Genomic DNA, 26,463 nt, shown 5'->3' on the forward strand with positions numbered 1-26,463 from the left:
CAGGTTAATTCCAAGTGGCATATGAATATGATTCACTTTTCTTTAAAAATACAGCATATAAGCTAAATTACCGCCTCAAATCCTTTGCAGCCCTAACATCCTTTGCTCATGCTGCTATAACCCTGGAAAGCTCAGATGTAAGGGTCTGAAAATTAACCTCAGTCTTAAAACTACTATGCTAAAATGACGTTTTTTCATTCACATGAAATCATCAATGAAAATCCATTAACAACACGAAATAGCTGTCAATATATTTATTATTTAAATCGCATGCGGTACTTATCCTTCTAGTGAGCATACCGATGCATTTAAGGTCACTACTGCGGAACTCACTGAATCAATGACACGATTACAGTAAATGAGACCTTCTCACCGACGCTGTATAAGGAGAATTGTGAGCCCAATGAGTAACTCTTTCACTCCAATTGGTGAAAGCTCAAACCTCCTCCGAGCACCGATTGGCTAACTCCAGCTGTATTCTTCGATTTCATTGTGTCTAGATGGAGAGGTTTTAAAAGGCGGAAGTGTCTATCATGATACATCTGAATGCGCAAACACTGGAGAGAATACTGTAGTACAAAGCCGCCCCCATTGCTCGAGGTGTACGTTTTCTTCGTCCGTTCATCCAGGACGATTCATTGTACACGCTGTTAATCAGCCTTGATAATGGAATTGGAAAAAGAAGCAAAAAAGGTAAACTTGTAATATTATTTAACTAGAGCTAAAGAATGAGAAATATTTTATTGTAAGTTGTTTAACCGTGCCTTCTAGCTAAATAGTTAAAACAATAAGGAAGGAAGACTTTTAATATGAAATACCATACTTTTCTGTACTGTATATACCACTGTCTACGTTGAGGATGCACTTAGGTCTTGCACCTTTAAACCTCCAAAAACACATGCTGTCTTAAAGGAAAAAAGTTAAAGAAAATGCAGAAGACTTTCAGGTAACGAAAGTGGACTTCTTGAGTTGCAAACCGTAAAGGCATGGGCGTTGTCTGTGAGTCAAGTTCAGCTTATCTTTAATTGAATGCAGCCTTTTCCGTTTTCTTTTATATGTTTTATCTTTTAAGTTTTATTTTATGTTTTCCCGAGCCTTTTGTCATTATAGCATAGCATTCCATTTCTTAAAGTGGTAAATGCGTTTTCTGTTTTTTTTACACGGTACTTTCGCTTTACTTTTATCTTGATGTCTTGGCCAAGTTACAGTAATTAAGGGATTTGGATTCGAGTCCTATCCTGATCGTTTTCTTTGTGGGCTGCACATCTCATTATCGTGTAGGTTTTCAACGATTTTCGCCTCATCACTAAAGACCTGACAAAACAGAGCGAAAGTGCATGGTTCATTCCTTATTTGCACCTCCTGCCAGTTCACGCCCCACCGCCCAGGAACTTGAATATTGGAGATTTAAGTAGATGAGGATGAAGGGTCTATGGTGCCGGAGTAGGTTTTCTCAGTTTTGGTAAATTCTGTCTAGTGTATATACAGTAAGTTGGAGTGCGTTTATTGTTTAACATTTGTCATTAATAATTTGTGACAGCCTCGATTTATCCTGTTAATCGTGGAAGTTGTCGGTGCCCAAAACCCGTTTTTTCCCCCCTAATCTCCCAGTCATTGTGCATGTTCAGGAGGCTCACCACAAAAGACTGGGATTGGGCAACAAAAAGTTACAACTGGTAAATGTATTCACTCATAAACTTGCACTTTACAGTCAAGTAAAAAGAGTCTCCTCCATAACGCAACTTGAACGAATAAAAGCTGTTTTTAATACAGTTAATAAGATGCATACCCACCCAAACAAGCCAAGAAAGTGCCTCTAAAGGGTTTCAGTGGAATGTTTGTCATGATTTTTATTTAGATATTATAGTGCCTTTTAATTGCAATAGACTGGCAAACCTTGTGATCACCTCTGCTCCTTAAAATGGATTAAACAGAATTGAGAATTATTGTTAGGATATAGCGGGTTGGATAATGGATAGATGTTATTTCAGTGAAGCAAATCATGAAGTTTTTCTTGGGAAGCTTTCCTATTTCTTCTGCTGATCAAAATACTTTATGTATGATACAAGTCATATTTTATAAAAACCTAATCTTGAGTTTTCAGTCATAGTTTCATTTTTCTTTTCATTTGCTTGTGTGAAGAATACACTTTCATTGCAGTTAGTTTCAGCGAGTCAAAGCAGGGTGTGGACTGAATATGTAACTTTGTGGTTTCAAATTAAGCTCCTTAGCTACCAGTCCATAATTGCGTAGTTTATCTAATCTTGATAGGCTGCATCAAGCTGTGCCAAGTCACATTCAATATTTTGAATGTAGGAAACATTTTAAATGTACTCTCATGTTAGAAAACAAAAAACTATTAAATTGCCCAATAGTATGTTATACGATGCTGTCAAATAAGAACACTGTGTAAAGTTCAAAGCTAATATGAAAATTGGTTCAACAGCATATAATGAGTATGTTGGAGAAGACTTTTATTGTAGAAACTGCACAGGAGATGTGGTCAGATATGAGTATATCTCATGTAAAAGAGGAATCATCAGGAATGTGTCACAGAAACAGTTTTGTGTATGAAGTTGCCTTTTTCAAATAAAAATACAACCCAGATGTTTTTAATAGTTTGAGATTTTTGTTGCAGCTGTGAACATGTCAGCTGTACAGAATGCTTTGTGATGTGGAGCATATTTGACTTGGAGATGCTTAACTGAAGTTTGAAGTCTTTTATGCAGAGCTGTCTGTGTAGAGGCCAAGAGTTCAAAGGAAGGAAATGAGAAGAGAGTTTTGTGCCATCGGTATGGCAATGGTAGGAAGTAACCCTCCTTTTAACTGTCCTTATTGCAGTACAGTGTATATTAGAAAATTGCTCAACACCCATATTTTTTATCTTAAAGACATGTTAACTTTATTACAGAAATATTTTAAAGGCAAATGTCACTTAGTCCTATGACATTAGAGCAGTACGAAAATAAGACAAAGCTGCCCTCAAAAGGCAATTAGGAGAATATTTTTTGTGCAAAAGTTAAATTTAGTGTTTATCCCTCACTCTGTCCTTGCTTTGCCGTCAAATGCCCCCTCATACTACTACTAGATTATTTCTAAGCTTATAAGTATTATTACTTATTTCTATATCAAATTATTGATTGTTTAGAATAAATTGATTATTTTTGGGGAAAAGTATTAAATTGTGTAACTTCCAGTCATGCATTCTCTGCTCACATTTTTGATTCACCTTCATCAGAAGCACTAAACTGGTGTAAAATGTTTTGACTTTGTTAATAATACTATTTTTTAACTGTCACCTTTGTCCAAGGAGGCATACAAAATAAGGATACTGTACAACTGTTTACTTACATACACTTTTTGAAGCATAGACTAGGCAAGGGGCCTGTTTGGGGTCACATTGCAAACAATAAAGTATCTGGCAATCTTCTGCACTCTGCACGTGTAGCCTGTAGGTCTTTGTTGAAATCATTACATGTAAGTGGGTCTCATTTGGGGGAAAAAAAGTGGATGCAGAGGTGTAAGTCATATTGGGGAAAAAAAGGCATCTCAGTTTCTCTTTGTGAATTTGGGAAAAGAAAGAGTGTCTGGAAAACTAATAGTTACCTATTAAATAAGCCTAAAGTATGCTATCACATTTGATCATATAACCAATCATGGGATAATACATGATATTTAATCAGTTGGTACAAAAAAATGTTATCCCAGGTCACACCTTCAGGCGAAGGGTTTTTTTGGGGCAATAAACGATACCTTCCAAGGACACCACCGTCTGTTATTGTAAGCACGCTAAACTGTAGTGCAATACAGTAATGTGAACTGTTTTGAAAGTCTGAAAGTTGATCAGATAACAGGTTAACATTGTAAAGTACTCTATGATGAATTTCTGTACATATTAAAAAAAAAAAAATGAAATGTATATTGATGAAGAAAGATGGTTGTGAGGAGCACCAAGTAGATCTTTTTTCTGCCTGTTATCTTTGTTTGTTTGCAAATTATTGCTTTTTAATTTATCATTCTTTGTTTTTATTTTACCAATGTTGTTTAATTTCATTGTATGGTGACCTTGAGTGCCAAGAAAGGTGCCTATTAAGTATTAAGTGTATTATTATTATCTTTTTTCTCTTCCTTGCGTCAAACACAGTTGTTAGTGACTTCCTCCAGATTCAGACCGCACTGCTCACATTTTGTTTTAAACATTGAGAAGTGTACAGATCCAGCCTGTGTATCATCCTGATTCTCCTCATTGTTCCAAATTCACTATGATGAACACAGTGTTAAATCTGCATAAAAAATATAATGGCTTTGAATTCATCTTTAAAAAAAAAAAAAAATAAATAAAAAAAAAAATAGCATCACCTGCTGTATTTATGGGATGCCTTTGTAATCCTTAGTTTTTTCCTTTCACTGAAGTGCAGGGAAGCTGAAATTATGCAGGCTCATTGAGTTTACACTGTAGTGTCAAATTGCACAATAATGCTGTGAAATATATTGTTATACTGTATTATATGCAGACTGTCAGAGCATAGCAATGGGTATGAGAGTAAGCGGGAAGACTGCAGCTTTGCTACCGTAAGCGTTTGCACATTTAGTGCAAGTTTAACTTGTCTTATAGTGAATTGCAGAGAATTAATATTAAAATATACAGTTAAAATAAACCTTAATTTCCTTAATTTTTACTCGATATATATCCTGTAACTTCATTCTAAGTATATTTTACCTAAAAATCGTATTCTCTTGGCTTTATAATTGATTGGCGTTAACATGAGATGGCATATGTGCTGCCATCTTATGAACTTATGTGCATAGCTAATAAATCTCCTCTTGGCAGCTTATATTTTTAGTATTTTCTAAAAATTACATATAAAGGTCTTTTTTAAAGCTAGAAGTTTCTTTTGGATAAGAACAAGCATTTTTTTAATCTCTCTCTCTCTCTTACTATTTTCCATCTGTTTCATTAGTTATAATAGTGGTGGACCTGTTGTAATTTTTTTTTTAAATTATTTTGTGATTAACATAAGATGAACATTTCATGCAGAATAACCTCTTCTTACTAAAATTGCTTGTATATTATTATCACCCACTTGATATCCTTTATTAATGTTGTTGGTATTTATTTTTAACTTTGAAAGTAGAGAAAATAGTGGTCTTTTAAGAGGTTTTTTTTTTTCATTGCCAGCTTTGATGAAAACATTTTTTTCCCCAATCAAAGCCTTCAAGCACTATTTTTGTTTTCCTTTATCCTGCTTTCCAGGAGCCTTTCTCGTCACTTTGTCTCCTATTTTTTTTAAATTGAAGTGGCAATCATTCACAGAAAATTGCCCCTGCTGGAAGCACAAGGGGAAAAGCACAGAGAAGAATCCATATAAGATGAAATTTAGAATCCGATTTCACATTATTTCAGAAGTCATTCATTCATTCCTCCATGGGTTCATCCATCCATTTTTGAGCCTGCTTAAAATCCATTTTTTGGAGTTAGCTGGAGGCTGGAGTCTCTTCTGAAAAAGTCGCAAAGAAGGAATCAACACTGGATAGGATACCTATTTGCTGCAGAGCACATTCACACACACACCCACACTCACTCACACTGGACCAGTTGAGAGTTATCAAGTCAACCTAATCATCATGTCTCTAGAATGTGGAACATAAAAACTCATACTAGCTCAATACTGATGTTTCTTGAAACTGCAAAGATAGTTTAAAATTTCACAGTGTAAATGCACATAATCCTGTATGTGGTATATAACTGGGTAGTCATTTCCCAAGGTTATTTCTGCATTAAATTCCTCATATTTAAAGCAAATTGTAATGCCATCATAATACAGTCATGGCCGAAATTATCGGCACCCCTGGAATTTTCCCAGAAAATGCACCATTTCTACCAGAAAATTGTTGCAATTACAAATGTTTTGGTATACACATTTATTTCTTTTATGTGCATTGGAACAACACAAAAATATGGAAAAAAGCCAAATCTGACGACGTGTCACACAGAACTCCAAAAATGGGCTGGACAAAATTATTGGCACCTTTTCAAAATGGTGGGTAAATTGTTTTATTTCAAGCAAATGATGCTCGTTTGAACTCACCTGTGGCAAGAAGCAGGTGCTGGCAATATAGCAATCACACATGAAACCAGTTAAAATGGAGAAAAGTTGACTCAACCTTTCTGTTGTGTATCTGAGTGTGCCACACTAAGCATGGAGAACAGAAAGAAGAGCAGAGAATTGTCTGAGGACTTGAGAACAAAAATTGTGGAAAAATATCAACAATCTCAAGGCTACAAATCCATCTCCAGAGATCTTCATGTTTCTTTGTCCACTGTGCGCAACATAATCAAGAAGTTCATAACACATGGCACTGTAGCTAATCTCCCTGGACAGGTACGGGAGAGAAAAACTGATAAAAGACTGCAACGAAGGATAGTCCGAATGGTGGATAAACAACCCCAATCAACTTCAAAATATATTCAAGCTGTTCTGCAGACTCAGGTTGCAACAGTGTCAGCTCGAACTATCCGTCAACATCTGAATGAAATGAAACTCTATGGCAGAAGAGCCAGGAAGACCCCACTGCTGACACAAACATAAAGCCAGACTGGAGTTTGCCAAAATGTACTTGACGAGGCCAAAATCCTTCTGGGCAAACGTCTTGTGGACAGATGAGACCAAGGTAGAGCTTTTTGGTAAAGCTCATCATTCTACTGTTTACAGAAAATGGAATGTGGCCTACAAAGAAAAGAACACAGTACCTACAGTCAAATAATTCTTAGTTTAGTAAAGTGCTAATGTTTCCCTCTGAAACTATAGAAAAGGTAGAAAGAAAGAGAATCAAGCTAGCTAACAATCAAACTTTATTCTACTGTATTTTAAGTTTTAACTACCTTGTGTTATTTATTGCCATTATTTTAATAATGACAAGTGTATATCGTCAATAATGTCTCATGTACAGAGTGTAGTAAAATTTATGCCAGTATCCTTAATTCTATGTATCTATTTTTTTTTTTTACTTTAAATATAATTCAACCATGTCAATAACTTATTACTAATTATTTTCCTTACTTCAGGTTTGAGTTCAATAGTACATGAAATTTTGTTAAAGTAGTTTATTGAATTACTAAGTACTGCTGTTCCATAACATGGATTTATCAGAAAAATATATATTTTTCACATTGTTAGGTGGTAGAGGATTCAAATACTCTGCATCGTTGAAAGTAGTAATTTACACTTTTTTTGGAATGTTTATTACTATCTAATCGCATTTAACCAAAATACTTATAGAGTAATTAGTATTTACTTCATTAACCATTTTCCTTATTTCTCTCATTTTAATACAAGATGACAAGCAAGAGCTCATTCTGGCATTACCTGGCAAAAAGCAGGATGCTAGTTTATCACTGGTTGTGTGCACGATCAACCACACAAATGGTCTCCATTTGTATCAACTACTGTGCCTCTGAGCTGTTTATGTGATTAATGTTTTCTTATATTGCATGGTTTCAATTACTCTTCCTACTCCAGTATAATGCCTGTGCTTGAACCTTTTGGGTTTGAGTAGCTTTTCTTTAGAGTATTACATTATTGCTGGTATCATGCATATACCTAAATAAAAATTACACTTAATATAGACTCTCACTAAATCTTTTGTCCAAAAAAATAGATTTACCACATTGAGTAGTTTTGTAGTTAAACATTCCCACATAGTACATTCAATTCACCAATATTTTTTTCCACTTGTATTCTTACTTGTACTAAAAGTTTGTTTACATAATGCAGATGCTTGAGTACTATCTTCACTGCTGTCTTTACTTATCACATAATATATCAAAAGAAATCCAAAATGGAAGTTGTTAAAGTAGGTAGAAATTGCATTCAGGGTTTGCTAGCTTTTTTTTTTCTGGTTTTTGGTTATTTATTAGTTTCCTGGCCAAAACTGGTCATTTTTCAAGACCAGTGAGGCCACTTTGCCTGAATTTAGTGCATTAAGAACATCTTATGAACAGCTTTTAGGTACATGTATTAAGGATATCATGTGTAACTTTTACCTTTCCCAACAAAAAGAGGAAAGGTCATGGCATTATTATTAGCATTAATGTAACATTTAAAGTGATCCGTTTTTTTTCATTTGCATAAATGGTTGTTGGTTGAAGTTACGTTTTGTGTTTCTGACATTAATATGGCTTTCACAACTGGTCCTAATCCCATACTTTAACAACTTCACATCTTTAAACAGTTTGGTGACCTATCATGATAACACACTACTTCATCACAGGTAGTCCCCAAGTTACGGACATCCGACCTACGACTTACAAATGGGGCCGCAGCTGCGACGCATGCGCCTCAGTAACTGCTGTTCCGCCTTCTTCAGCCTGGGGACACTGCAAGTGGTGGCTGGACAGAGGCTGGAGGGGGGTGATTTTGTTTCTTGCGCAGTGTAGTGTCCCTCGGGCTGCTCCCGGCAGCATGCGGTGACCCTTGGTCCATAGTCACCAGAGCCACAGCTATCGCTCATGTGCAGGACAGTGGCTTGATGGGGCGGTTTGCTGTCCGCTCACCATACTGCCACAGCTACTGCTCCTGACTGGACGCAGCCTGTATGGAGTAGAGGGGGGCGTTTCACTGCCTACCCACCACACACACGGCTGCCCTGTTCGATCTTGGTGGGCGACTGGTGATGCTGCAAGCGGTGACCTGGTTGTGGCTGAATAGAGGACATTGACGGTGAACAGGCGGGCGGGGAGTAGCATTGTAGTGTGCCTCAGGTGGCTGCCTGTTGAATGGGGGCAGTGGTGGGCGATTCACTACACGCCTTTGGCCTCACCGTGTTCCTTCTCGCTGGGCAGACGCTGCAGGCAACATATTCTCAATAGCAAGCCTGCTTGTACTGTTACGCACATAGCAGGAAGTTGTCTCTTGTCAGGTGCCTTCCTGCTGTGATAGCGTGTACAGTGCTGTGCAGAAGAGCTCATCTTAACCATTTGTCTTCACCCTTCAATAATGTCTCTGAAACACAAATCTGATGCAACTGCTGGTAATACAGTAAAGAAGAGAAAAACCATCACCATTACATTGAGAGTTGAGAGAGAGGTGAAACTCAGTCATTCATTGGCAGAGCACTTGGTTACAGTTGGTCAACAATAGCATTTATTAAAATAATGTACCTGTTCCGACTTGCATACAAACTCAACTTAAATACAAACCTACAGTCCCTATCTCGTACATAACCCAGGGACTCTCTGTATTTAGATTTTATATTTTCAGTCTTATGTTTCTGAATTCTAATGCAGCCTTATTGCATTAAGCAAACCTGTTGCTGTAAGTCATTGAGAGATACATATTAAATGCTTAAAGTCATTATTCATAGATGATTTAAAAATGTAAACATAGTTTCACGGTACAAATATTGTAGGTGCACTAAAAATCACTTTAGTGAGTCCCTTGCCAAGCATTCTGTCTTCTGTTTCCTAAGAAATACAGCACATTGCCTTATAAGGAAGAACATTTCCATAAGCATTTCCATTTGCACCACATTCCTTAAGAATGTCTTGTCGCATTTAAATATTAAGACATAAACTGTTTATCAGTTGTTCTTGGAGAAACTTCAACATAAACCTTTAAATGTATTGGAAGCCCTTTCTCACTGGGCTCATTTAAAAACATTGCATTTGAGGTCATAACTGTACCTGCATACAGTGCTGTTTACAGTATATAGAGACCTAAAATTAGTTCCTCATATAGGTTAATAACTATTTTCTCCAAATTCAGTTCCATGTAAAAGTAATGAGTATACAGTCATATGAAAAAATTTGTGAATCCTTCTTAATTCTTTGGATTTTTGTTTATCATTGGCTGAGCTTTCAAAGTAGCAACTTCCTTTTAATATATGACATGGCCTATGGAAACAGTAGTATTTCAGCAGTGACATTGTTTATTGGATTAACAGAAATATGCAATATGCATCATAAAATTAGATAGGTGCATAAATTTGGGCACACCAACAGAGATTACATCAATACTTTTACAAATATAATAGCCTCTAGACGCTTCCTATAGCCTTTGATGAGTGGCTGGATTCTGGATGGAGGTATTTTTGACCATTCTTCCATACAAAATCTCTCCAGTTCAGTTAAATTTGATGGCTGCCAAGCATGGACAGCCTGCTTCAAATCATCCTATAGATTTTTTGATGATATTCAAGTCAGGGGACTGTGACGGCCATTCCAGAATATTGTACTTCTCCCTCTGCCTGAATGCCTTTGTAGATTTTGAACTGTGTTTTGGGTCATTGTCTTGTTGGAATATCCATCCCCTGTGTAACTTCAACTTTGTGACTGATGCTTGAACATTATCCTGAAGAATTTGTTGATATTGGGTTGAATTCATCTGACCCTCAACTTTAACAAGGGCCACAGTCCCTCAACTAGCCACACAGCCCCACAGCATGATGGAACCTCCACCATATACAGTGGGTACGGAAAGTATTCAGACCCCCTTCAATTTTTCACTCTTTGTTATATTGCAGCCATTTGCTAAAATCATTTAAATTATTTTTTTTCCCTCATTAATGTACACACAGCTCCCCATATTGACAGACAAAAAAAAGAATTTTTGAAATTGTTGCAGATTTATTAAAAAAGAAAAACTGAAATATCACATGGTCCTAAGTATTCAGACTCTTAGCTCAAAAGGGTGCTTCTACTAAATACTGAGCAAAGACAGCCATGAGTCTTCTTGGGAAAGATGCAACAATGTAATCGGTGTACCAGGAAATCATGCATTGACAAAAGCTCCCCTTTGCTTGTAATGCAAAGTGTGATTAAATGCATTATTTTTAGCAGCGTTATGGAGCACATGCATCGAAGCTTCTCAGCTGTGCTTGTGCTAAGAAAAGGAAATATTTTAAAAATAACGTAACACGATTGTCAATGTAACCTTTTGTAAGTAGTGCCTGGAGGATTCAGTGTAGAGAAACTCTAGAGACAGCGTGTGTATTAACTTGTGGATTTTTCTGTGAGTATTTGGTGGCAGTGTGACGAAGTTGCTTCGGAAGACGGCGTTAGCCGCGGAGCTCAGCTCCGAGCGAAATGAGGTAAATGTGAGGGGAGATGATGACGTGACTCCCCAACCCGCCTTAACTGTCAATCCCCCACAAACACAGTCTCTCGGAATTTGCATAAGCACACCCCTTCACCTACAATTTTAACTTAGTTACAAAGTGATCAAAACTCTTGTTTATATCCTGCGTCCTCTCATTAAACTTGTATCCCGCATTACCTGTGGGCATGTGAAACGCCAGCGGTAGCCTGTCTATGAACTTAATTTAAAGTTTAGGTTTACACCTTGCTTTCTTTCCGAGGTAGCAGCACTCATGAATATGGTAGTATATGTCACTCGCGCGCTTCTTATTGTTTCGCTGCCTTCTCAATTATATAATGCATGTTTTCTTAAGCGCTTTTTGGAGGTCTTCCTGGTTTCCTACGTACTGCGTTGACAGTCAGTTCACGTGATTACGTGGGAGGCGTGATGATGTCACACGAAACTCCCCCACGTCTTTCCAGCTCAACTCCATTACAGTTAATGGAGAAAAATACCTTCCAGTTATGACCATTAGGCGTAGAATTTCGAAATGAAACCTGCCCAACTTTTGTAAGTAAGCTGTAAGGAATATGCCTGCCAAATTTCAGCCTTCTACCTACACGGGAAGTTGGAGAATTAGTAGTGAGTGAGTGAGTGAGGGCTTTGCCTTTTATTAGTATAGATAAATTGGAAGGCTAACTAGATCACAGGCAGGACACTTAAAGGATACATGTTTAACGCATGTACAGCTCCTTCAGAGTGTTATTTTAAATGTAAAAAGGTTTTGAAAATTTTGTGCCCTTTATCTGTGCTTCTAGAATAAACTGCAAAAATTGCATTTTATGTATAATTAAAAACAAAAGCTTATTATCTTCATTGCTTTTCATAATTTGCTTTCTTGGTTTTTTTTTGTCTTCTCAGTTGACCCTAGGCCATGAAATAGGATCTGGCGCTGCATGTTTAAAGTGCAAAGACAAATGTGAAGGTTTTGAATTACACTTTTGGAGGTTTGTATTATCTACAATTATTCTTGCATGCTCTTTCGTGCACCAATTTGAAAGTTTTTTTTCATTTGAATGTAATATGTTTTTATAATTTGACAGTGAGCATGGTCAAACAACATCTGTTGTATTCTCCAAAGTATCAATTTGAAGCATCCTGCCAAAGTATGTTAATCATAAAATATGAGCAGCACTATTGTGAAATGCTGAGTGAGACACGTACCATCATCTGAAAAGTAGTAAGGAATTCAAAATAAAATGTAATGTTTTAAGCTTGCTTAAATAATTACTTGCTGAAGTAATAGTTTTGAGTTTAATTGGGTAATGTCATGACATGTGAATAAAACTGATGTATAATATATAAATATATACATACATACATACATACAAGGACTCGGTTCCAAAATACTGTTACTTGAAATAAATTAAATAGCAGAAATTGTTACTTACATAGTCTAGCAAATCCACTTTACACTGTAAATTGTCATTGTCATTCATGTACGAGCATTTTCAGAGAATGTACTGTAACCTGCTGTTCCTGACATGATACTAGTTTATTTGATGCAGTTGGCAAACTCCTTTAGCTATACTAATGATTAATAATTTCTTTAGTGTGTGATTTGAATTTAAGGAAGCATTTGAAACGTAAAATATAGGCAAGATTAATGCAGCAATAAATGTATTGCTTTGTATTAATATATTGCAATGTTTATACTGTGTGTGCGTGTGTGTGTGTGTGAATATATAATATTTACTGTATTATTTAACAATGAACTAGAGTAAACTTTGTTTTTAATCTAGTTTTCAGGGAATAATCTACATTAACTTGCTACAAAGGCCTGTTGAACACTCATAATGGGACATCATATTAGGAGAACTGGACTGCTATGGACTGTGTTCATTTGCAAATTTTCAAACACCTTGAGCATTGACACAAAAAATAAATATATTTTAAAGCTATATTAAAGTTTAAAGAAAAACAGAGAACCCCATGTTGATTAAGAACATGTTGGAATGGCAGATAATGTTGGACCAATACAGTGCATGAGGATTTGTTGATTCGTGCACTAATTTCACATTGGGAAATCACCATCTAGATTGACTTGATTTACCCTCCTCCACACGTTGGAAATGTAAAGCTTTAGCCACTTCATTTACTGCTCAAAGTTGGCTTCTCTGTGATGTGTTTGGAATGAGTAAATCTGTTTTTACTCCTATGTTCCAAATATCTTGGCCATGCTTTTTGATGTACAATAAACTGAGAATGGAAGGAACACAGATCAACAAAAATATACGACTGCCCAGGAACAAAAGTGCAGCTATATTTGTTGTTAGTAAATGCCGTCCATTAAATTTTGAGTGCCTTTTTCCATTCTAGGCACTTTATTGTGCAAGCCCCCTTCTACAGTTGCACTATTGTGTGCTGGCTGTCCTTAGTTTTCTAGACAGATTCTGCATACTTGTTTTCCTTTTGTAATGCACACCACATCTAACTTCTAATATATGAAACCCAAAATGCTAATTCCACATAATGTGCATGACTACATCCTTCTTAGTATTTTACTGCTCTGTATTTTATATGCAGCATATTCAGACAAGTAACATTAGTCAGGAATGAAATCATTTTTGAAACCTTTAAAGTCATACATCATTGACAAAAATAGCTTTGAGTGGCAAATTCCTTTACATCTATGCATCATTATTTTTTAGTATGAAGCAATGCTTTATTCTATGACCTTATACGGTATTTTAACAGAACACTATAAAATTGATTGATTAATTGATCTTTTCTGTTTGTAATGTTAAAAAATGAAAGGGATTGTATATTATATAGGCATATTTTACAGATTTTTTTTTTTGTTTAATGACCTGGTGCTGTTTTACTCATAAGTCAAATCTATTCCTAGGCATAACTGGTAAGAATTTGGCAGTTTGATGCCAAGTAATCTCATATTAACACACGGTACAAGTTATAACTAAAAATTGTCTTTGACCAAACTTGTTGGTACTAAAGTCTTACTCAATTGTCTTTTGTCAGTAGTAAAAAAAAAAAAAATTGTAATCGTTTTCGTGACATGATAAACCTTAAGCATTGGTAAGATTGTAATTGTGAGTTTTATATGAGATAACTTTTGATAATTGATTCCAGTGCTTTTAACCCTTTGTTGATCAGGTTAAAAATTATCGATAAATGTCAACCTGCGTAAGCAAGCTGCCTGGAATTTGAAACAAGCCAGACAGCCCTCAAATACCAGAAATTTGTTGTTCTTTTCACCCACTTTAAAATCATCCCACAAAATGTGCAGTTTAACCAGCACCATGTGTAAACTTTAAAATGCAGATCTTTAATTAAGTTAGACTTTTGTTTAAACATCTCTTCATCAAAGCAAAAGCAAGGAAAAAAACAGCTTGGGATCCAAGCAATCCAGCTGCAGTCTTTTTTGTCATTCCTGAAATATCTGAGCCTTCTTTAGCAGCATTACAAGTGTATTCTCACTGAGGATCATTTAAGCTTCACAATTATCATATAGAGAGTAACTCCTAGCCTCAGGTTTGATTATTTCAAACAAAAAAGAGAACATAGTTAAATAAACCCAGAGGGCCAGAATGATTTTATGCAATTTGATCTTTTTTTTTTCCCCAGGGGCATTTTAGTGCAATTAGTAGCACTGTAAATAAAGTGAGCAGTAAAGCAAAGGAACATGGAGGTTGTTAGTAGGGATAAAAAGTTATTGTAGTTATATGGGACTAAAGAGTTCCATCCAAATAAATTTAAAAATAAGGACAATACAGCACCATTCTTGTGTTATTTTGCACATTACATCTATTTGACTTATATTTGTGAGGTGCCAGCTAGTCTAGCACCTTCAGTACAAGGTTGCTGAATTTGAAAAGAGACAAGATAGCTTGCATTTTAATAACATATTTGAGAAACTTGTTTAGATGCCCATTAGACTGATAGTTCCACTCAATATGTGGTGTGGCAGAAGCCTCCAGTACAGAGAGAGATAGTGAAAGGTGGGTCACAGTCAGGAATAATTGCAATATAAGAGGACAAAGCTATTCCCAAAGTTACACGTGTACACATTTTCTGGACCTTGTAGAGCTGGGCTGCATGTGTGATAACTTTAAAGCAGTATGCTCCAACAGGTAACCTCTAAACCAGTTTCTAATAAGAGTGAAGTATTAATAGCAGGGAAGTCAGGTTTGTTCCAGCAATAAGGAGTCTTTTGTGGTGTATTGCATTCCGGGCACATATATATATGAGACCTCCCAGGGTATATGGAAAGGACACTAACCAGAGCTGGATCCCTTTGTCATTGTCTAGATGGTCCTGACTGAGGTTCTATTTTTACCACATTCTATCCCAGCAATGATTAAGGTTTAATAAATCGGTCAGATCTTGGTTTAGGATTAATGAATTTAGATTCAGAACATATTGGGCAGCCTTTTGAAACAGATGGAGCTTTCACCATCAGAATGAGCTCAGTTTGAACCAGAAGGGCAAGAATGTACAGTGGTACCACAGGTCACAACTGTAATTCATTCCAAAACTCTGGATGTGACCCGATTTGGTCGTGACCCAAACCTAATGTCCCCATAAGATTGTATGCAAATACAATTAATCCGTTCCAGACCTTATAAACTATATGTAAATATATATATATATATATATTTAAGCACAAAAATAGTTAATTATACCATAGAATGCACAGTGTAATAGTAAACTAAATGTAAAAACATTGAATAACAGTGAGAAAACCTTGAACAACAGAGAAAACTAACATTGTAAGAGTTTGCGCTAGACCCTTACGAACCACTCGCTGTACTCACTTTTTTATGAGTTTTAAGCACAGGGGAAAAAAATTAAATGCCACTTCTCTTGTGAAACTTTTCAAGCCATCCTCTACTGGCTTTAAATTCCTCACCTTCGCCACTCGAAGAAGGATTTTTTTTTTCAGCAAATCGCCATGAATCATCCAGGCTTTCTCGCATATGACCGCCTCGCTTATGCTATCGCCAGCAAGGTGCTTCTTGTTCAACCACACTAGCAACAGTTTTTCCACCTCTTCCAGCACTTGAGGCCTCTGCTTGGTTAACATTGTAACTCCTTTTGCAACATCAGCTGCTTTGTTAGGCCCTGTATATGCAAACAAAAGAAAATGGAAAACTGAGAATGGAACGCGTAGGGAAACTGGCCGCCAGTGTTTTTGTTTGCAACCAGAGCGTGCAGTTGTGAACAGATGCAAAATTTTGGCAAACTTTTTTGATTGTATCCCGATTTGTACATGTTCGGAAACATTCGTGACCAGAGGTTCTACTGTATTGGGAACGCATATGAATAGGTTAGTCGAAAACTGTTTAAACTAATAATTCCATTGGGGGAGTTGCATGAATTTGAGTGCAGGCCAGGTTCATGTAAGGGAGGAAACAGTAATATTAGTAAAATAGGTAACTTTGAAATTAAAAAAGGTAAATTTGAAATCTAGGCTAAATCCTAGAGGTGGCAGTTAGTAAAATTAATGTTATTTAGAAAAAAGTGTTTTGATGAGGGAGTGATCATTTTCATAATTTACATGAGAATTATCTTCAAAGTGGAGATAATATACATCTAAAGCTGATGTCACCTTACGTGGCTTTTTGTCATGGGGGCATATCAAATTTGCAGTTGCTGATCTTGTCACCACACCAAAATACACAAAATGTCAGATTATACATCTGAAAATTGCTAGGCATGTTTACTCTGATGACCGGGTTAAGACTTTCCAGTACAGCTTTTCTTGTCTCTTTTTCTGACTCTTTTCCTGACTGGTGGAAGTGGTGCTGTGCTGTAGAATGGGATAGCTGCGGGGAGTTCAGTAGCAATCTGCATCCTTATTTTTTGTCTTTTTTTTTCCCTTTTTGTCATGGCACTTAAATCCTGAGGCATCAGGCACCTGACAGAGTTGGCCCTGTACAACCACTGTGTGAAGGGTTAATGGCTATGAAGGTTTAGCAGTAACCCCATTTTTCTTTTTTCCATTCTGTTTTAATATATAAAATATGAGACATCATAAAGATACAAGATTTCTCTTGTATTTGCAAGGTGCGAAGCATGCAAGTTCTTGTCACTACATTCTTCAGTATGTATTCATTGGTTGTCAGCTCTTCTGCCAACCTACATACACAACCCATTTGATTTTTTACTAGTCCTTTGCAGACTAGTAGATCTCGGTCATTAGGTGTGTCAGATTAGGTGACTAGCTTCACGGGTACGCTGGCAATTGCCTCCAATTGGCTAAGATCATGTAAACATAGATTACAACAGAAAATTGCTGGAATACAGTAGTCCTCTAATGACTAAGATGTAGGCATTAGTGAGTGTGCAGTAGATTCAAAAAGTATTTAAACCCCTTCACTTTTTGAATAGTTGGTGTTGTAGATTTTGTTTTAAATTAATACATTTAAGAATATTGAACATAAGAGAAGACTATTCTACCCATCAATCTTCTTTAGCTAATAGCTAAGCTGTTGTAGTATCTCATCCCGTACTTTTGAAAGGCTATCAAGGCTTCTGCTACACTCGCATATCTCAGAAATTTGTTTCAGATTCTCAACTCTCTCTCACAGCAGTGGTAGCATACAGTATCTTTGGGAAGTGTAGCAGAAAAGCTGCCATAGAGAGTTAGAATATAAAATTATAAAATTGTGTGACTGATTTCAGTTTTTACTTCTGTCGACAACTAGAAAATAAAGCAGCGATTTACATCTGAAAATCAGCATTCAGTGTCAATAATGGGTATTTGACGATGACTTTCCTAGGTGAATCCACTCCTTGCTGGCACTGAAGGGTGCCACACTGCTGTGGAGTAAGATAAATGGGGTATCAAATTGAATAGGTAGTCTCGTTTTAAAATGGCTGAATCTGAAAACCGTGGTTTGCTTTTTGTTTTTTTCCCTTTTAAAGTAATATGGATGCGCTGTTTTGCAATATGTGTGTAATTGCAAGACACAGATGAATACTCTTATTTTTTTGACTAGTAAAATTGATGTATTTGGTAGGTTAATGCTTTCTGTATCGCCTGTGGACTTGTGGACCCTAATACTCCATTGTAAACTGAAGGAACAGACAAGATATTTTGCAAATGTGTTTAAATAAAATCTCTTTTAGAGCACTATTTTAAACCGGAGCTTAATATACTGTATACCATGATTGTTGATAAATAACTTGAAAAATATCAAACTTATCCTTTAGCTTTGAAGATGACACCATACTAAATAGAATGTCTGAAACTGTAGAGTAAGTAAAATCATTAAAATGGACCTGGACAGAATTAAGACTTAAGTAGATACAAGGCAAGTGGAATTTAATGTCAATAAAAATAGTATTATTACACAAAAGAAGTAAAAGCCTTGCATATCAATAAATGTGTGGGGGTGTAGATTTGAAATGTGGAATTATACTGTCCATAATGAACACCATGTTCAAGCATAGGGGTGTTCATATGTGCACTTGGCACCAGGACACCCTAGGCCTCAGTTTGATGATCGACTTTGTGGTCATGTCGTCGGACTTGCGGCCACATGTCTTGGACACTCTGGTGAAGAGAGGGGCAGAGCTGTCAACTGATCACCACCTGGTGGTGAGTTGGCTTCGATGGTGGGGGGATGATGTCGGTCAGGCCTGGTAGGCCCAAACGTGTTGTCAGAGTCCCATGTCAGAAGTAGCTTCAACTCCCACCTCCGGCAGAACTTCAACCATGTCCCTAGGGCAGGGGTCCTCAGTCACGGTCCTGGAGAGCCGCAGTGGCTGCAGGTTTTTGCTCCAACCCAGTTGCTTAATAAAAAGCACTTATTGCTAAAATAACACTTCTGCTTCACTTTAGTGATTTTGAGCCCTTATTGCTTAATTTTGTCTTAAACAGCTATTTTAATTGCTCCTTATTATCAATAACATGCAAATGACAAGAGAGAGCAGCATTTCTCCATTTAGCTTATTTACATTTACACCTGTGCGTATTTATCTGCACTATTGGGTTTAATTAAATACTTGGAAGAAAAATGAAGAGAAAAAAGTGAAGGACTGAGAATTACTCGTCCATTTTAGCCTTCAAATCATTTGCATGATAGAAAGGGAAAGAAAATCTAGGATATGAGAATGACCTGACATAGCAGAGTTAATTTAATTTCATAGCTTGTTAGTGCTTTATTGGCAAGAATTGCTTTCTAATTAAGCAACCAGGTCAGAACAAAAACCTGCAGCCACTGCGGCTCTCCAGGACTGGGATTGAGGACCCCTGCCGTACGGAGGTGGGGACATTAAGTCCGAATGGGCCTTGTTCTGTGCCTCTATTGTTGAGGCGGCTGAATGGAGCTGTGGCCGTAAGGTGGTCGGTGCCTGCCGTGGCAGCAATCCCCAAACCCGTTGGTGGACTCTGGAGGCAGCTAATAGTTACCGGCAGGCCAAGCGGAATGCGGCTTTGGTGGTTGCTGAGGCAAAAACTCGGGCTTGGGAGGAGTTTGGGGAGGCCATGGAGAACGACTTTCGGACAGCTTTGAGGAGATTCTGGTCCACTGTCCGGCGTCTCAGTAGGGGGAAGAAGTGCAGTGTCAACACTGTATGTGGTGGGGATGGTATGCTGCTGACCTTGACTCTGGATATTGTGGGTCAGTGGGGGAGTACTCCAAAGACCTCCTCAATGCCACTAACATGCCTTCCAATGATGAAGCAGAGCCTGGGGACTCCGAGGTGGGCTCCCCCATCTCTGGGACTGAGATCACTGAGGTGGTCAAAAAACTCCTTAGTGGCATGGCCCCGGGGGTGGATGAGATACGCCCGGAGTTCCTCAAGGCTCTGGATGTTGTAGGACTGTCTTGGTTGACATGTCTCTGCAACATCGCATGGACATTGGGGACAGTGCCTCTGGATTGGCAGACCAGGGTGGTGTTCCCCCTCTTTAAGAAGGGGGACCGGAGGGTGTGTTCCAACTACAGAGGGATCACACTCTTCAGCCTCCCTGGCAAAGTCTATTCAGGGGTTCTGGAGAGGAGGGTCCATCGGATAGTCGAAACTCGGATTCAGGTGGAACAGTGTGGTTTTTGTCCTGGTCGCGGAACAGTGGACCAGCTCTACACCCTTAGCAGAATCCTGGAGAGCGCATAGGAGTTTGCCCAACCAGTCTACATGTGTTTTGTGGACTTGGAAAAGGCGTTCGACCGTGTCCCTTGGGAAATCCTGTGGGGGGTGCTCCGGGAGTATGGGGTACAGGACCCCCTGATAAGGGCCGTTCGGTCCCTGTACAACCGGTGTCAGAGCTTGGTCTGCATTGCCGGCAGTAAGTCGAACCCGTTTCCAGTAAGAGTTGGACTCTGTCAGGGCTGCCTTTTGTCACTGATTCTCTTCATAACTTTTATAGACAGAATTTCTAGGCGCAGCCAGGGAGTTGAGGGGGTCCGGTTTGGTGGACTCAGGATTGGGTAACTGCTTTTTGCAGATGATGATGTCCTGTTTGCTTCATCAGCCCGTGATCTTCAGCGCTCTCTGAATCGGTTCACAGCCGAGAGTGAAGCGGCTGGGATGGGAATCGGCACCTCCAAATCCGAGACCATGGTCCTCAGCCGGAAAAGGGTGGAGTGCTCTCTCAGGGTTGGAGGCGAGATCCTGCCCCAAGTGGAGGAGTTCAAGTATCTCGGGGTCTTGTTCACGAGTGAGGGAAGAATGGAGTTTGACATCGACAAGCGGGTCGGTGCAGCGTCCGCAGTGATGAGGGCTCTGCATCGGTCTATTGTGTTGAAAAAGGAGCTGAACCGTAAGGCAAAGCTCTCAGTTTACCAGGTGATCTATGTTCCTACCCTCACCTATGGTCATGAGCTATGGGTAGTGACCGAAAGAACGAGATCGCGAATACAAGAGGCTGAAATGAGTTTCCTCCGCAGGGTGTCTATGCTTTCCCTTAAAGATAGGGTGAGAAGCTCAGTCATCCGGGAGAGGCTCAGAGTAGAGCCGCTGCTCCTCTGCTTCAAGAGGTGTCAGATGAGCTGGCTCAGGCATCTGATCAGGATGCCTCCTGGATGCCCCCTTGGTGAGGTGTTCCGGGCACATTCAACTGGGAGGAGGCCCAGGGGAAGACCCAGGACACGCTGGAGAGACTGTCTCCCGGCTGGCCTGGGAACTCCTTGGGATTCTCCCAGAAAAGCTAGAAGAAGTGGCCGGGGAGAGGGAAGTCTGGGCATCTCTGCTCAAGCTGCTGCCCCCTCGACCCGACCTCGGATAAGTGGAAGAAGATGGATGGATGAATGGATTATACTGTGTGGAAATGTCTGAGGAGCTGTATTTGATTCTTCATTCTCTTCATCCAGAAGCCACTAAGAACACTAATAGGATGTTATTTTACATAGTGAAATGTGTCCTCTACAAATCAAGATTATCTTTTAAGATATACATCATGCTAGTGAGGCCTCATTTGGAATATTTAGTGCAGTTCCTGTTTCCACATTACATAAAACATAACATCACTAAAGAAAATCCAAAAAAGAGATACCAGAAATATTTAAAGTCTTGAATCTTTGGAACGTAAGCAAGCAAAAGTTAGCAATTATGATAAAAGTAGTAATTATTTGGCATCTTTCAAACCTCTAAAGGAAGATGTTTTAGAAAAATTATGAGAATGGAGATTGATTAGCTTTTTTGGGCTGAGTGGTGCAGTCTTGTAAGATATTTTATTTTATTTTTTTCCCCTCTTAACTGTGTATTTCCTTCTTTCTATTTGATTTATTCTGTCTTTGTCCACCAGATTTCAGGATTAGGGGAAAAATCATGAACAGCTTGCCTGTTGTAATATAACTTTTACATTAAGGAAATTGAGAAGTTAAGCAAAATGACACCTATTATTGGCTAACTAAACAGATTGTAATATGCAAACTTTCAAGGCAACTCAGGCACCTTCTTGAGGCAGTTTGTAAACAAAATAATGCTACAGTTTTTTGCAATACTGCTTTTATATTAAATATTCCTATTACTTATAGGAATTGTTTTGCATCAACTTTCAAGGCTTAGTTAACTTTCCTTGTTGCAGAAAACCCATTACTTGTTCCATGAAAGAGGCCTTTTTGTATAACTGAAAATTACATTATTTTTTCACTTAACCTAAACTTTTTTAACCTGCATCAGTTTGTTTCACCTGTGTACCATTTTAGGTTGTTCACTGGACTTAAACAGCTTAAATTCTAGTAAAAAGTGTAAACAATGAGGGTGTTCTAAAACCCATGACCAGTAGTGACAGTTTGTGTGTGTATGCATATTTAGACATTATTATATATGTATTATATGTTAATTTTGTATCTGATCTGGAAACCGTTTTAATAATGTACAGCATACTTGTCTGGTAGTATTTTAGAGCGGCATCAAGTGTATAGATAAAATATAATGAAATAGTGCCTGATTGAAAAGAGATTGCCTGATTGATGGCACCTCGAATTTTTGTTAGTACAGGCTTACATCCCACAGGGAGTGTCCAAGAAGAGGTAGCTATTACCAACAGAAGAAATCTTGCATCAATTTCCATTTCATTATACACATAAATAAGTTAATGATTCGGTACAGTATTTTAAGAGAACATTATATAGCAGTCCTTAGCCAGACCATTTAAAGACTGGGCCTGATTGACAGAGAATTTCAATACTTCTCTAATCCCAAAGAATCAAGTATAAAACTTTTTTCAGTAATGTAAAGAGTTACGACACATTTTCATTTATTTTTGGAACAAATTCTTATATGAATAATGCATACCTAAAACCTTTTTGGGAGATTTATTCTTGCATTATTTTATGTGTTGTCTTTTTTGTTTTTAGCGAGTAATGGTTATTAGGTGGTCAAAGGGGGTTGATTTATTATGAAGTGAGAGTAATGTTTGCATTCTTAATTTAAAAAATTTCAAGTTGTACTTTTATTGAAAGTTGCTTTCAGTTTCAAGTTGAGCAATGATTTTGCAAAGAATATAACAATTTGCATTAATGAATATTAATTCTTTGTACCATACTGTAGAATGTCTAGATCTGTATATTTGTTTAAAACCATTGTGGTTTTATGGTGAGTGATATATATAATATCTCTATTGTAAAAAAAAAAATCCTGTGGAATGAATGAGACGATACGTGATCTTAACATTAAGATCATGAAAGACAAATAAAAGAACCGCGAGACGAAAGAGAATGGGCAAAAAAAAAATCAGTAGTGTAATGGGAAGCGGCACACACAGATACAGGTGTCTCAGTGCATATAAAGCATATAAAGGACAATACGTTATAAATGAAACGTCGACGAATAAAAGATCGCATTAGCACAAAAAAAAAGGAAATTAATCATCAGGACCAGATGTAATTGAAAAAACAGCAGGACAAAGCGAGGTCAGAAATAAAAGGAAAAGAGCAGAAAACAAAGTTTTCGCATTCGCATCATTCAATGCACAAAACATAGATTTACACAATAATGGAACATGCGCTATGAGAATCTGTGGACCCGCAACAGTTAAATCAACGACAAGTTTACTTTCAAAGAAAACACAATTCGGTCAGGTGTATATTTATGATCACGGAGAAGCGATCTCGACGCGAGCAGCAGAGACACAAAGTAGCAAAAAGGACAGCGGCCATACAGGCTTTAAAACGATCGAAGGGCAGCACGACAGCAGCGCCCCCACTCCGACAGCGTGAGCATTTATAGGTCCTGCAAGTAAGAATTTAACAACGCCCGGGGCCGGAAATAAAGAACAAGTATTGTTATTATGTATATTTATTTGCGTATATGTATTATTGCTTACAATACAAAATTTTAAACTAATCAAGCCCAGAAAATCCTTTTTTCTCAGTAAGCAGAATGTTTTAATGGTATACTGCTCAATCAAAAAAAAAAAAAAAGATCTGACCACTGGAATACAAGGGAGAAAAGCAACAAAAAACAAAGCAAATTACAATTCAAAGCCCACCAAAAGAAAGGGGGTGAGGACACAAGATAAAGGAAAAAATCTTAACTATGTCATATTAAACAAAAAATAGGATTAATATTATGGAATTGTCAAAGATAGGCTCATCATTTTTATTCTAATTTAATATTAATGAATTCTTGCCAAGTTTTAAAATGGTTTTGGATATATCATGTAAGAGAGAATTTGATTCATATAGATATTTTGTTAAAGATATACAATTAAAGAAGTCTAATGGCTGTACATTGTGTTCTTTTAATTGTGTGTTTGTGTGCTATGGCTAAATGATCTCAAATCAGTCATCTAATGAATAGACTAGCATAGTTTAGCAAGGGCAAACCAGTGTATAAAACTAATTAATGATGCTGGCACTGTGTACTACTAAGAATTAAAATAAATGTAAATGCGATTTCATCTGGATAAGATGTAGTTGTGTCTCACTGACTTGTGAGATCTATACTAATAAAAGGCAAAGCCCTCACTGACTCACTCACTCACTCACTCATTAATTCTCCAACTTCCCGTGTAGGTAGAAGGCTGAAATTTGGCAGGGTCATTCCTTACAGCTTACTTACAAAAGTTGGGCAGGTTTCATTTCGAAATTCTACGCGTGATGGTCATAACTGGAACCTATTTTTTCGTCCATATACTATAATAGACTTCTGCTGGATGGTAATTTAGTGCCTGCCCATATAAGGCCGTCCGTCAGCGGCAATCCAATAGAAACACTTCCGCTAAATATTCATGGGTGAAGGACTGTGCTTATGCAGACGAAGATGAGATGGTCAGGGTGGTGTTTGGCACAAACTCAGCGAAACTGCGAGAGAAACTTTTAAGTGCTGGTTCTTAGTTAACATTAAATACAGCCGTGGACATCGCACGAGATGGCACCAGCACAGCTGGGAACCTTCGATTGCATGTACACCGAGTGGCTCACGTGAACTGACGCAGTGCACAGACAAAAAGCAACAGTTCCAAAGAGTGCTGAACAAAAAACTGAATTACACAATTGAGAAGGCAGCAAAAAAATATGAAGTGTGTGATACATACAAGCATATTCATAAGTGCAACTACTGCGAAAACAAAGCACATGGTGGAAAAAGTCAATGTCCCGCTAAAGAAAGACAGTGTAAAAAAAACCCGTGCATGCAGTGTGTCGGGTCTCAGATAAAGAAGAAGACGAGCTGTGTATTGATGCAGTAAGAAACGAATCGATAAATGAAACCTGTCATCTTTACAACGATTGACAAACACGGAATGTAACTTGAACACAACACATCCTACAAATGTCAATTTATTTATATAGCACATTTGAAACAACATAGTAATGCTGCGGCCAAAGTGCTTTACAATAATAGAAAAAAGAAAAAAACAATAAACAATAAAACATAAATAGTAATAAAATATATGAACATAAAATAAGATAGATAACAAATAGAAATAATGTTATATGATCACAAAGAGGAAACCATCAGTATTACTGAAGGTCACTAAATGCAAGTGAAAAGAAGTGAGTTTTTAATCTTGTTTTGAACAGTTCAATTGTAGACGACTCCTTAATATGGTGAGGTAGAGAGTTCCACAGGCGAGGGGCAGCAGCTGCAAAGGACCTGTCCCCCTTGGTTTTACATTTGGTGCGAGGGACAACAAGAGACAAATACAAACCTGATTGAAAGAAATAATGATAATCAAATCCTTGATGACAGCAACACTCAGTAAAACTCACAAAACAATTACTGTATATTGACAGTCATGTTACGTTATTTTTAAAATGTTCCCTTTTCTTTTTCATAGCTTCTTTAACACACTACGTCTCCGCTGCGATACGCGGATATATATATATGTGTATATATATATATACCCCGATCTACATACTCGAATAATGGATACTTTATTCGCCATCAATGATTGTTTAGGTAAAGCCATGCTCAGTGTATTCATTAGATGAACGGTAAAAAAGTAAGAGCGAGGGGAGGATGACTTATTGAGGCATGCAGGCTGTAGTGCACGTCAACTCTATCTGAATTGCGATCACATTTGAAAAAATATATCTTTTCAAGTTCTATTTAGTCCATATGTGTCAAACTCAAGGGCCGCGGGCCACATCTGGCCCGGCGTGTAATTATATCCGTCCCGCGAGATCATTTTATATACTGTATTATTGTTATTAATGGCCCGGGTATATGAAGCGCTGGTAACACAATAAACTACAGATCCCATAATGCAGCGCTTCAGCTGCCTTGCCGAACACTTACGCGTTAATCAAGTCTAGCTTATGATGCTGCAAGTTATTGTGAAGCTAGCTCACACGATGCTGAAGAGAAAAGTTGATTCTGAAAATAGAGCCTTTAAAAACCGATGGGAGGCTGAGTATATGTTTACTGAACCCGTGTGTCTCATTTGTGGAGCTAATGTGGCTGTAATTAC

The 26,463-nt window shown here is 37.7% G+C and overlaps 1 protein-coding gene across 1 annotated transcript in view; it reads left to right on the top strand.

The window, feature by feature from the left end:
* Window positions 1–497: 497 nt before the first annotated feature.
* tes (testis derived transcript (3 LIM domains)) overlaps window positions 498–26,463 on the top strand; it is a 41,053-nt gene continuing 15,087 nt past the window's right edge. The window contains exons 1-2 of the mRNA XM_039761382.1: window positions 498–693; window positions 11,997–12,082. Of these exons, the coding sequence (XP_039617316.1) occupies window positions 667–693; window positions 11,997–12,082 (113 nt within the window). The 5' untranslated portion in view covers window positions 498–666. The remainder of the gene's footprint in view (window positions 694–11,996; window positions 12,083–26,463) is intronic.

This window comes from Polypterus senegalus, chromosome 8, assembly GCF_016835505.1.
Source record: "Polypterus senegalus isolate Bchr_013 chromosome 8, ASM1683550v1, whole genome shotgun sequence".
Lineage (NCBI taxonomy): Eukaryota > Metazoa > Chordata > Cladistia > Polypteriformes > Polypteridae > Polypterus > Polypterus senegalus.